General features: G+C 38.2%; 1 protein-coding gene across 1 annotated transcript; it reads right to left on the bottom strand.

The window, feature by feature from the left end:
- Positions 1–475: 475 nt before the first annotated feature.
- On the bottom strand, positions 476–12473 carry pank4 (pantothenate kinase 4 (inactive)). Its single transcript, XM_057362501.1, has 19 exons — positions 12345–12473; positions 11882–11976; positions 11302–11510; positions 11002–11185; positions 10827–10919; positions 10604–10757; positions 9930–10111; positions 9576–9657; positions 8394–8494; positions 7260–7415; positions 5052–5164; positions 4740–4827; positions 4255–4406; positions 4096–4151; positions 3897–3946; positions 2951–3055; positions 2767–2867; positions 2485–2553; positions 476–2390 (listed from the first exon to the last, which is right to left on the bottom strand). The coding sequence occupies exons 1-19, from the start codon at positions 12460–12462 to the stop codon at positions 2162–2164; spliced, it is 2337 nt and encodes a 778-aa protein (XP_057218484.1). The 5' UTR covers positions 12463–12473; the 3' UTR covers positions 476–2161.
- Between the last annotated feature and the right edge of the window lie 451 nt (positions 12474–12924).

Raw genomic sequence — 12924 nt, 5'->3', positions numbered from 1 at the left:
ATATCAGTAAATGTAAACTTGCAATCTGTGTTGTTTGAAACCAATTCCTTAAAACACAGCCAAGAGGAATTATGAAATGGAAATAATGAACTGGAATGTTTCTGCCCGCTACCAAAAAATAGTATTCTGCAAGTACCACCCATACCAAAGCGGTAGGAGTAGTACAATACACTTTTTGGAAAAAAGGCATTCACATAAAAAGAACACCTATGATAACTGGTCTATTATTATGGACCCCATTTAATTACTTTGAACATTATATTATGTCCAATTCATTGAATAACTTTCCTAAAAAAAAGATTTCCCCCCCTCAATTCACCTGCCATACAGACAGCACTTTTCACAATCCAATGAAATACCAAAGGACTTGAGTCCCAATACATTTTTTTATGTGTTTTAACACAAAAATAAAACCGTATGTATAACCACATAATTTTATCACCACAAAAAATGCAGAAAAACGAGAGACCCCAGCTGAGTGTAGACAATGTAAAATATATTTAACATAGAATTACACATCATTGTCAAGTGAGCATTTCTAAAATACTGAGTATCTCAAGTATGTCAAGATATGCAAATTAAGAGTACATTTTATGTACATGCTTGCATCATATTTACACTTCATTTTACAAAATCTCACAAAAAAATGAATGCTTTAGTAAAGTAAAGTCAGACTTTGGACTATAATAATGGAGGACTGTACAAACAGCTTTAGTCTGAGAGAGCACACAAGGCATTATCAACAGCCTGCTATATCCACGATGGCCAATTCCAACAAACTGTGTGACACACCATTTCATTTTAGACTACAAATCCCAACACCTTTAGTCAGAATGATGTACACGCTGTGCTTACAATACTGAAAATAATAGGTTACATCTATGAAATTTCATACACGTTTTATCTGGGCCACACAAGACAAATACTCAGAAAAGACAGAATCAAACAACCAATCAAAATGAACATGTGATGTGTAATATAGCCCTGAAAATACTGTGCTTTCACTGTTAGTGCCCACAAACAGATGATCATGTTATACATTATCTTCTCTGTGACAGGAAAATACAATGAATGGGTTTTTCTGTGGCAATGCTGTGCTGTACAACCCTGAAATGGATTTTAGATGACAAAGATTTCCACAGATAGTAGAAAGCGAGACCTGCTTAGACTTGAAGATAAATGTATTAGCGGTGCAATATCTGAAGCAGGCACTGTGGACTCCTTTCAGAATTCTGTTACATTAACACCTCAAATAAAATAAAAACAGGTCCGTCATGTTAACATGAGCCTTCATCAAAACACTTTTTGTGGGGGTCTTATTACAATACAACACTGACATCTAGTGGATGCTAACTAATTTAAAATACCTTTAAGTCCGTGTATCACATTGCAGATAGGTGGCAAAAGATAGATTCCATTAATTGTTTCTTGAAAAACTATTTTGTGAAAGAACGCGTTTTTATACTCCACTTCAGTTGGACTGCCACTGTGTTCTCCACAAGCTCAAGGCACAAATACATAATGTGTTTAACTTTACGTCTCCACAGTGGAAGTGCGATGTATCAAAAGATCCAAAAAATCATTGTCACTACCAAATGTTGGCATGGGAACAGAGATGGTAGTCATTAAAATACAATGCAAGTTAAATGAGATATGCTTTAGTGTGGCAGCAACAAATGCAGCGAGATAACAATTTGAAACATGCTGGAAAAACTGGAAATGTTTTTTCAACCACCACTTCCTAAACGTACGTGTATGTTTGACATACTTTTGGCCTCAGTGGATTAACCACTACAAGACCTTCACACTTCAACACCATTCATAAATGTTATATTTGTCATTGCAATCCATCCTGAAATCTACAGAGGACCATCAGTCAGCAACGGAATCCTGAGAATAATAAAATTCAATCTCATCGCAAGAAAAAAAAACCCCCGCAGCTGTCATCCAATTGTTATGAGGGAGGCCACGGGCACACGCACACATTCAATTTCAGAGCAGGCACACACGACCGCCCCCTTAGTATTGATTTTGATTTTAAAAATTTCAAAGAAAAGCATACAATCATCATGTCAATCTCATGAAGAAACACAGAGGACCAATTATCGCATCTTTGCATTTCAGAGCTTGCGCTGTTACCTCTAAAAACCTCTTTACGCTCCTAATAATGCCCTTGGGCTTTATTAGGGACCTCGTATTTGAAGACAACGCTGAAGATCTTGCCTCCGAGACGGTCGGCCAGCCAGGAGTTCTTGATGACAGCGAGTTTGAGGCTCTCGCAGCTGAGCATGGCGTAGTAGTTGGTGTGGATGGCCCTGCCCATGCCTTCGATGATCACCAGATCTGTGCCACGTTCCCTTACAACCGTGGCCAGGACTTTGTCCAAGCGACTATTAACAGATGAAGCACAGATGAAAGTTGGATTTAGAAAGAGGGGATAGGGTTGGATTCAGTTTCGCTGAATAAATAACAGTAAAACTGTACCTGAGGTCTAAACAAGGGGAGCTAGAACCATTCTGCACCAAAGCCAGCCTGTCTTCTTTGAGCGCATCACTGCGAAATGGAAAATCGATATTTTAATTGAGATTTTTCCCATTTTATTTGAATAACATTTTACAACATCGATCATATTTGTGAGCCGATATGGAGGTGACAAACAAGTGACTAAAGGTTCTGTGTTTACGTAATTGATGGTATCATTTGTTATAGTATCTGCTGCTTCTCATCACCATCTCAGTACGCGTAGCAATAAAAGTGAACACTCACTGAATGACAGAGTCCATCGCTGCTATTCTCTCCGTTAAGATAAGCAATTCACTGTTCGTGACATCATTCAGGGCGGGGCCCGAGTTGCTGGCCAGTATCACCTAAAAGTTAAAACGTTTATGTACGTATCGAAAGTCTAATAAAACATATAGCGAGGTCCCAACCAATAGTATTGTTGTCTTACCTCTGTGCCCCGAATGAGGAGTTCTCGAACGAAAGGGAAAACTCCGAGTATAATGTCTATTCCACTATTATCTACGAAAAATAATGCACATTTATGAGGAGGGCCCTGTAAAAGAAAGCCAGCAGGCACAGTGTTCAATTATGACGCTCCAACAAGGCTTCACAGACTACAAGACAAAGAAATGTTTTCTTTACAATTCATGATACATTCAGCAATACAGAGAAAATACACTTTACAAACCAAGCAAAAACTACACGTAACATCAGTTTAAAGGGCCAGTGTATGAAATTTAGTGGCATCTAGTGGTGAGGTTGCGAATCGCAACCAAGGGCTTACCCCACCCCTCCCTTTCAAAGCACTATGGTGGCTGACACAGAACTAAGATGTTGTCACGTTTTCGCTTCTTTGATGAAGGAGATAACGTATTTACGAAATGCGCACTGTAGAGCAGTTTGTCCGTTTAGGGCTACTGTAGAAACAACATGGAGAATTCTATGTAAGGGGACATTTACATGTAGATAGAAATAGTTCATTCTAATGTAATAAAAACATAACGCTTCATTATGTGAGGTCTTTATGTGAAGACATAGTTATGTATTTTCAGTCAATAGGTCCTCCAAAAAACAACACATTCGACCTTTAAGGCTAATAACAGTTATTCTAAGCCTTTTTTAACACCGTGTCCAAACCAGGTGTGAGTAAACCATTTTCCAACAAGTAATTTTTTTTGTTCACATTGTAAGTGAAATCATTTATGTCGTGCCGAACTTTGGACCAATGGGATTCCACTGTGGGCGGGGCTAGCCAGCACACACTGCATTACAGCAGTTTTTATCGGTTTATCCGTTTTTCTCTTGTTTTCCAGCAAATAAGAAAAAAGACTGATCAAGAAAAATAGTTTTTAAGAGCCTGTTTTATTAAAGGCGATTTTAGAAATATCTCTCACCTTTAACCTCTCAATCCATTGGTTATAGGCATCCACAAGCCAAGGTCGCTCTGGGAATATAAAAATATGACTAAATCATATGCATTAAAAAAACGTCCATTGTTTATGTAAAAACCTTTCAGACGCTTTATGGGGATTTCTTAAAATGTTTGAAAATTTGACTGAGGTTATGTGACCGTCATTTTAACAGCGTTCATACCTTGTAGCTGTTGTTTTGCTTGTTCAAACCCAAACTCTGGATCTGATTCAAGCACGCTGCAAAACAAGTAAAAGTAAGACTCTACCTCTGGGTGTGGAATACAGGAATTACATTTCGAAAATGCAAAATAAAACTAATCTCTTTCATCTGCACACTCACTCTGACACAGCTTTGGCTCCCCAGTCGAAAACATTGCCGGCCAGAAGACCTTTGACCAGTGTGAACTGTCTCTGCTCCCAGTTCAGCTCTTCCACCGACCTCACCACCTTCTGATAGTATTTCAGAGCCATATCATTCTCTTTTTGCTTGATCTGCAGGCAAAACATACAGACAAATATCATCCACTGCCTGCACCTGTAATGCTGGTCTGAAGGAACAGTTCACGCAAAAACAAAAATCCTGAATTGATCTAATCATGCCTTTTACAAATTTCATAGAAGAATCTATGCGACAACAATTCTTGTTTGCCCAGCTTCAAAAAGCACCATAAAAGATTCAGCTTTTGAATGACTAATCCTTCAACCATACGAAGAGACACACGAAACACAGATGGAGACAAACTAATAAACATTTTTACAAGATTAAAAGTAATCATGTGGAACTGATATCACCACAAGAAAGGTGAAGGAGGATTCAATGTAAACCTTAGAGTAGGGGTCAGGAAAGTTGAACTCGTTTAAACAGTGCTCTCTTGTATCTAAAAGACTTCGGACGGTGAGGGATCCATAAGCACTAGAGATGAGAGAAGCAAAGCTACATTAGAAGAGAGAAACTCTCATCCAGCAACACACACACACACACACACACACACACACACACACACACACGACAGTGTCCTAATTATCCCAACATCTACAAAGATCTTGATGAAAAATTAAGCCATAGATATACATCAGGCTAGCTAAAGAAAGGATCGTCATGAGCCGTGATGTAATGAAAGCTTATGGTGTTCTTACAAAGGCTGGTGCCGCAGAGTTTGGAGTTTGTGACAGTACTTCTGCCGAAACTTCTCTGCCCTCTCGACAGCCTCGGGCTGATCTCTCTGGCTGGCCACAGCTCGCTTTACAACCTGTACAATAAAAACTGTGTAAGTTAATCATGGACGTGAGGATTCAGGTTTGCCTTTAGAAAACTCCCCTTTGAATAAACAAGTATGGTCCACTGCTTATATCTATAAACAAAATTTGGTACTTCACTGCTATTCAGCACAGTTTAGAGAATGAAGCAACTTTTGCTGACACCCATTAATAGAGCATGATCCTTATACACTTACGCCAATTTTTATATATAGAGGGTATGCACGTGACGTGTCTTTCCCACGTGTACAAGTCAAAACACATTCCCTTGAGTGGCAAAACGGCTGCTTACAATATCAGGAAACGCAATTCCGCGCAAAATATCAGTGTCCATGGACAGCTGGTTCCCTTGTAAGTCGTAAGGATCACCGTTGAGTCCAACTGCTTTTAATTTCAGCAAATAATTGCGTGTTTTAGTCCTGATTTCTTTGTTTCTCCCATCGAAAGCAGCCATTTTGCTGCATGTTTTACCACTCAAGGGAACGTGTCCTGGCAGTCAAGGGGGCGTGTCCCAGCATGTTCATGTGGGACAGTGACGTCAATGCATACCCTCATTTACAGTCATCCTCAATTGGTGGACCGCGGGCCGGATCCGGACCTTTGCTTCGTTTCATCCGGACCGCGAGACTGTTTTTAACAGTCGCCATGACTTTCAAAAATACTTTTGCTAGGAGTTTTTTGGCCAAAAACACAACAGCACATTCAAAGGATTTATAATACAAGTATATCTTAAATGTTATGCTTATATTGCATATGAATGAGTGGAAAACGATCGCAATATGCTGTCAGTGTACTGTCTGAACCCCTGTCAAAACTACATAGACATTATGTTAAATGCTTATATTGCGTATGTGTGAGAGAAAAGTGATCGCATCACAAGTCAGTCACTCTCTCCTATGGTGAGTTAACCCTTCATAACTCCTTATCCTTCAAAGCACGATGGCTTTTTATTTATAACTTGTACTACGTGGATCTTCAAAGAGCATGAAACAGGTGGATATAACAAATCATAGGTATGCAATCTACTTAAAAAGCGCTTTGATGACGTTCTGGAAGATATTTTGCTCATCGATGTATTTAGAATGACGTAATATGAAATTGCATTGTTGTACTGTGATACCCAGGCAGCACGGGTGCACGGTGCATACGCTGCCGGTGTGAAAGGATAATAGGCACACGCTGCCAACGCTCTCCCTACGCGCTGCTCCACACACCGCCTACACACTGCTCATGCGATCCAGTCTCCTCCCATTGCATTATGATTGGTCGACACTGGATCCAGTCTCTTTCCACTGCGTTTTGATTGGTCGACAGATTTCACGTAATACTCGTGTTGTTGCTCTACCATTTCCGCATGAAGTCGCAACAGTTATTCTTATGATGGAAAACAAACTTGCTGAAGACAAACTTTATTTATTAACATTTTTAATAATGTATTTTATTAGATTTAGGGTAAGGGTATTTTTAATAATGTAATTTACTAGGTTTAGGGTAAGGGTTTGGATTAACAAATATTTAACTGTGATCATTACTTACAGGTGTACGCTAAATGATGACATTGATAAGAGCAAACGTTGGCGACCACAAGTTGCAACTTACTCTTCAAATTGCGGCCAAGTATATAAAGTGGGAGGAGTTAGATCTGGATCCAACCTCGCACCCTGGATCTTGTGTTGTGCAGTGAGGACCATCTCTAAAAATCCTACACTGCTTTAACAAATTATAATATTGTACATTTATTATCATTATAATGAAAAATGTGGGTATGGAAGGGGCTATGTCAGTATTTATTTGTTACACTACAGTGTCAGTAACAAAACTTTTTGGTTTTGGTTTATAGCCTGTAAAGAACATTGCAAGACTTTCACAATAAAGTAAAACTCAATCAGAAAAGACATTTTTTTATGTTTCTCATTCATTTCCTATAGGAGTCATTTAGCCCTTTTAAAATCACATCCACGATTTTCTATTGCATTCACATGGCCAATTCCACTAAAGTAACCAAGTTTCGTAATATTCCAATCTAATATTTTTTTTTTCAAACATGATTTAAGACTACTCCAAAAAGACAAAGCGAGGAGCCCTCACCCCATCCAATGCTTCCTCAAAGCAGTAGAGCCAGTACTCTCGGGCCAAAGCGTCCTCACTCAGATCCACTGTGTCTGGAATATAAGAGGACGGATCCTGCAGCAGAGGCAGATTCACCAGCTGCCTCTCCAGTCGATCCATCTCCAACATATCAAACTACAGACATATCAAGAAGCAGAAATGAATGAAATACACAACATGCACTACATTGTTAACCAAAATTAAACCAATATTATTTCTTTAATATTTATATTCCATTATTTAAAAATACATTTCAAGTGTTCATTTGCAAAAACAAAAATCATGTTTTTTCATTGTGCATTCTAAGTAGTAAGTTGGGTTGTTTTGATTAAGTAATAATAGCTAAAAAAAATACAGCTAACACACACAATAAAACACAATAAAAATAGCATAAAATCTTAATTTTTGAAGTGAACTGTTTTTGCAAATAAACTCTTAATTTGTACCCCTTACGGTGTCATTAAAAGTGTCGACCAAATTCTCACACATCAGCAAACATCCAAGACAGTGAGTTAATAACATATTCCCATTCTGCAGTCCAGTTCAGTTTTTGTCACCAGCTTGCCAGGTGTTTTTGTCTTTTATTTTGTATTTACAATGGGTGCTTGATCTGTGCTTATTACAACATTTCATGGTTTTTATCAAAGACGGAAAATAAGTATGCATGAGAACTCTGTGATCAAGACAAAAAAAAACTCACCCCAGAGTCGTTATGGATCAGTTGTGTGTTCATGCACTCGCAAAAAACGCACCACATTCACGCTTACACCCACAACAATAAAATAACCTCCTGACACCTCCTGACCTCCTGTATTTGCAGGAAATACTGCCACCGGTAATGACACAACAGCAAGAGTATGAGCGTTTCTCAAAGCAAACAGAGCATTCACAGGAAACCACAAGAAAAGCTGTGATGGAAAAATACTTACTGGAAACTGAGGGAAAGGAACAGAGGGAAGAGATGGATGGATGAAAAAGAGATGAAATGAGAAATCATAAAGGTAATGAAGGGTTAATAACAGCAGTCTTGTCATAAATCCAGCAACAGGCTTTTTTCTTATTTGGACACATTCTACATGGCACCAATTAGGCAGAAGATATAGGATGACTTACAGTTCCGCTACGGGCCCGCTGGACAGGATTCATTTCTGGAGACACACTCATGAGACCAGAGCTACCTGCATAGTTCTCACCCCAACTATACTGGTTAGGGTCTAAACAAACATACATGACAAATGTCAGCAAAATAAACTATACTCACCGCAATAATACACACACTAGCTTTTACATTTACAGTGGCCTCAGAAACTATAGACCGTTTCATCGGACGCGCACGCATGCCTGACCCCCAGTTAACTTCCGGTTTGTGTTTGGCTAGTGTCTAATGATATAACTATTTATATTTTATTTTTGTTAATATTCATTTGTATTATTTATTTTATTTTAATAATTGTATTTAATAAACAATTTGTTGAATTTTGTTGCATGTTCATTTTATTAAATAAACAATTTGCTGTATTTGGACGCATTTAAACAAACAGCATGGGACAGGTTGAGGTTGGCATCGCAGTCTAAATTCAAATTATTGGAGAGACAAGTTTAGCCAAGTAACGCTTCTTCTCGGTTTCTTTTGATTGTTATCAGAAATCATCTACAGGCACTTTATTGTTTGTGAATGTGTACCAGAAGTTAAGCTGGGGGTCACTAAAGTGCGCATGCGCAGTAACGTTTGTTTATGTTGTTAAGATGAAACCGTCTATAACAAAAGGGAAATAAATGAAAATCTAAAGAAAAGTAAAAATAAAAACAATTTACGTGAGGTGCGATAACACAAGTACTATAATATAAAGCACGTAGTAAACTTTTAAAAGTAATAATAATAAAAGTAGTAATAAGGTAATACTTATTTCTAGAAAATACAATAGTTATGAAAGTTTTGTTTTATGACAAATAATAAAACAACACGAGTTCAGATGCAAAAGCATCGAAGTGCCGTCTGACATTTTTCTTTTAAAGTTGTTATTTTAATCAGGCTCCGATGGTTATATTAAGAGTTATTTTACTCAAAAATTTCAAACGGCACTTGGAGGCTTTTGCATCTGAATTCTTCAAATAGTGTTAAAAATAAGAATATAAAGTACTTGGAAACATTAAGTTGTGAAACATGACATCAGTTGTTTGCAGATGTCACCTGCTTTGCTATCCTATAATATTATTAATTATAATTAATAATATACATTTCTTTTTTAATACTTTCAGGGCACAGTGCACATTGCCAAACAGATAATAACTTACTGTCCTCCTCTGCACCCTTTAAAAAGGCCCCAATAGCACCCAGATAGCCTTCATGTCTCAAAAACAAAGCCTGGACCTCACCCTAGAAATAAAAACAAATCTTGTAACAAATTTCATGATTTGAAATATAATTTAACTGGATTAATTTAATATCCCTGTTGAAAAAACCAGCATATGCTGCTTTGGTATGTTGTGATGCTGGTTTAAACTGGTCATGCGCTTGTCCTTAGCAGGTTTAAACTGGTCAAACCAGCATCAGATCATACCTAACCCAGTATATGCTGTTTTTTTCAACAGGGGTTCTCTTTGACAAGATATTTATTGCAGAAAATGTCAAATGAGTTGGATGGACACCTTAGTAAAGAAGTTGATGCTATAGGTGATGGTGTGCATGGTGACAGGGTGTCCTCGAATGAAGAATCCTCCGAAATAAACTCTGTTCAGGTTATGCAGTTTGGCATAAAGGCAGGCCAGCTGTCCGATGTCATTGCTGATCATGTGCAGTAGACTCTTCGCCATGTCCTCTTTAGAGAACTCTGTGCAATATATAACATGATGCATATTGACACTGGTGATATCTTTAATAAGTTAATTTGGTCTCATTTTATTTATGTAAATTCATGAGGGTAAATAAGGTGCAACTACAATAAAATGCTGCTGTCTGCAGTCTATTCCATTTTCATTATTTTAGTGTAGTTTTGTTCAATTTCAACCTAAAATTTTATATTTTACATTTGTTGATGATTCTACGTTACTTACAAGTTTTACTTAAACAAATGCACACAAACAATGAGTCAATGAAACCTTCCAGGGTCTGATTTTTGTGTCAATTTGACTTCAGACCTTTAAAGTTGCGGTGAAAGTCTCCATGTTGACTTAAAATGTCCCTCAGACATGGCTTTGTGAAACCAAAGTCCTTTGGTCTCATTTACAATATCAACACTGCCAACTGGGTGAAAGCTCATTGGTTGCATAATAAACCGCCTTTTATTACGTCCGAGTGTGCGATTTTTACCCTTTTGCTTCACCTTTATTTGTGGTGGCTGACTTTCCAAAACTGCTTGCAATGAGGTCTCCAGTTAAGCCCAGGGAACCGTAAGCACCTCCATAGATGTCTTTAACAAGCATATCCACATTTGTGTGATGTCCTTTAGAAGCCAAGTTCAACAGCTCATCAAACCTCTATGGAAGACAATGAGAAAGTTAAAACCAATTGTTAAAGCATAAACGCTCTGCCACAAAGTAAACTACCTTAGTTTTGGTGAGTAAAGCTCCAAGACCCCAAAAAGTCCCACCACCTATAGAACTTCCACCAATCCGCTCAAACCTGTCCTCTGATTCCACCTTTAAAAACAGCACAAGCACACTTTAATGACATTTTTTCAATTGAATTTTGTTTTTATGGACACCTGTAGGTCCTACGTACCTTTATTATGGAGACTCCGGAGCCAATATTAACAAGCAGATAGGGGAAGATGTCTGGGTGTGTATTCTGGAAGCGGAATTCAGAGTCGGCATGTTTGGCATATACAAAAGCCTCATGGGGGATGTTCTTCAGCACAAAGTTACAGCCCTTAATCAGACAAGTCATCTCATCCTCTTTGTCCACTCTGAGAGAGAGAAAAATATATAAGTAACATTAAAACAATCACACAGCAATACCGCAGTCCTTAAACTAAACACATTTCATATTTATATGGTTTCTAGACTCCTCAAGACTACTTACTTAAGCTTTAACTTTTTCTCTATAAGGTCCTTGAACTTGTACGCCCCTCCACCAGTAGCTTTGATGACTTTGGTTTCTGTGTTGACCAGGTGGTCCTTAATGAAATCAAGGCAGGTTTCGATGTACGCATTCTCAAACTTGATAAAGTGGAGTCGAGCGGTGATCTCCTCCTGTACGGATATCTCATAAAGATGGTCTCCATCTGTCTCCTGGGAACAAGTGCAATAAAAATGGTACCACTGGTCCACACACAGCAATTAACTAGAGAGCTGAGCTAAGCTATCACATACGGCTGTTACAATATCTCATTTTCACTACACAATGACCAAAAGAACTCAAGAAAACGATATTATCACGATAACTATTGAAAGGCATTAAAAAAATCAATAATGCACGCAATGAAATGTTGAATGGTTGCAATTGCACTCTAATAACAGGAATTGGATGAGCATGTATTCAAGCCAAGTAATGCATCAATCCATGTCAGACACACTCAGTTTGAGATTATTCAATATCTTATTCATTATAAACATATTATTATGCTCACATGTAAGCACACGGTCAGATGAGAAAGTCTTACCTGCAAGCTCACATTGGCCGAGTGATCAAACGACCTGACTTTGGCAACTTTGTGTTGAACAGTAGAGTAATAGGCCAGCTTTGTCAAAGAGCCACCTGTCAGAGAGTAAGACGAGACACATTTTTTTACAGTAGTATAATTATTTTCTGTAAGCCTTACAAACACAAGGCGTGCCCTGGCTCCAACAAATAAAATACATAAACGTTACATGACTACTCTTGCAGAATACATGGCCAAATAAACCTGCCATCCAAAAGTTCCTTTTAGATCAATCAGACGATACAGTTAATGTTAACAGCATCAGTAATGTTTGTGTTGCTGTTTCACGTGTGTATTGAATGAACTGTCAAATTAGCAGCACGCGCTAACAGGTCCGCTTTCAGCCCTGCCCCGTAACTCCGACTGAAGTGACTGCGCCGCGAACCACAGAACAACAAGAGTGCAAGTTTACGGGTGGTGATACCTATATCTATAGCGAACCTCTTGGCGTTCTCCAAATTGCGGAAGATTTCGTCAGGGGGGAGTGTTATGCTCTTATCCATACTGTGAGAAACTCTGTCCGTCCCTCCAGACAGCGCCATCTTACTGCGATGTAGCAATCGCGATGTGAATTGAAGAAGAGAGTTGCGGTTAAGAACTTCAAAGTAAAAGTCATATCCTGCGCCACCCAGCCCTTGGAAAAATAATTTTAGATGTAGAATAATAGACCCTAGGGTCCAGTCTGAAGCTAAAATAAATATATAAAATAATAAGAATAGCGATTAAAATATATACACGACAAAACATAACGCCAAAGTTAATTATTAATATTAATTATAATAAAATGTTGTTCTAAAACAATCCCTCTGTCAAGTATGCCATAAACATGTGCATCGCAAGAATCAATCCTTTATAAATGTCATTGCCAACGTAGTGAATTGTCTCAACCACTTTTGGTTTAATTTCAGAGGGTTTGCGGTGAAAGGTTAATTTAAAGTAATTTCCTCAGGACTACAACTTCTAGTGCTGATTTAGAATGCGATTATGGTACACCCTCAAGCAAA

Source organism: Triplophysa rosa, linkage group LG20, assembly GCF_024868665.1.
Source record: "Triplophysa rosa linkage group LG20, Trosa_1v2, whole genome shotgun sequence".
In the NCBI taxonomy this organism is placed as follows: Eukaryota; Metazoa; Chordata; class Actinopteri; order Cypriniformes; family Nemacheilidae; genus Triplophysa; species Triplophysa rosa.
This window is presented reverse-complemented; position numbering and strand designations above follow the sequence as displayed.

Coding starts and splice junctions, on each gene's coding strand:
- pank4 (XM_057362501.1), bottom strand. CDS start 12,462: ATGGCGCTGTCTGGAGGGACGGACAGAGTTTCTCACAGTATGGATAAG. Junction 10,112..10,603: donor GTCAGCCACCACAAATAAAG/GTGAAGCAAAAG, acceptor TATATTGCACAG/AGTTCTCTAAAGAGGACATG. Junction 5,165..7,259: donor TTGAGGAAGCATTGGATGGG/GTGAGGGCTCCT, acceptor TTTATTGTACAG/GTTGTAAAGCGAGCTGTGGC.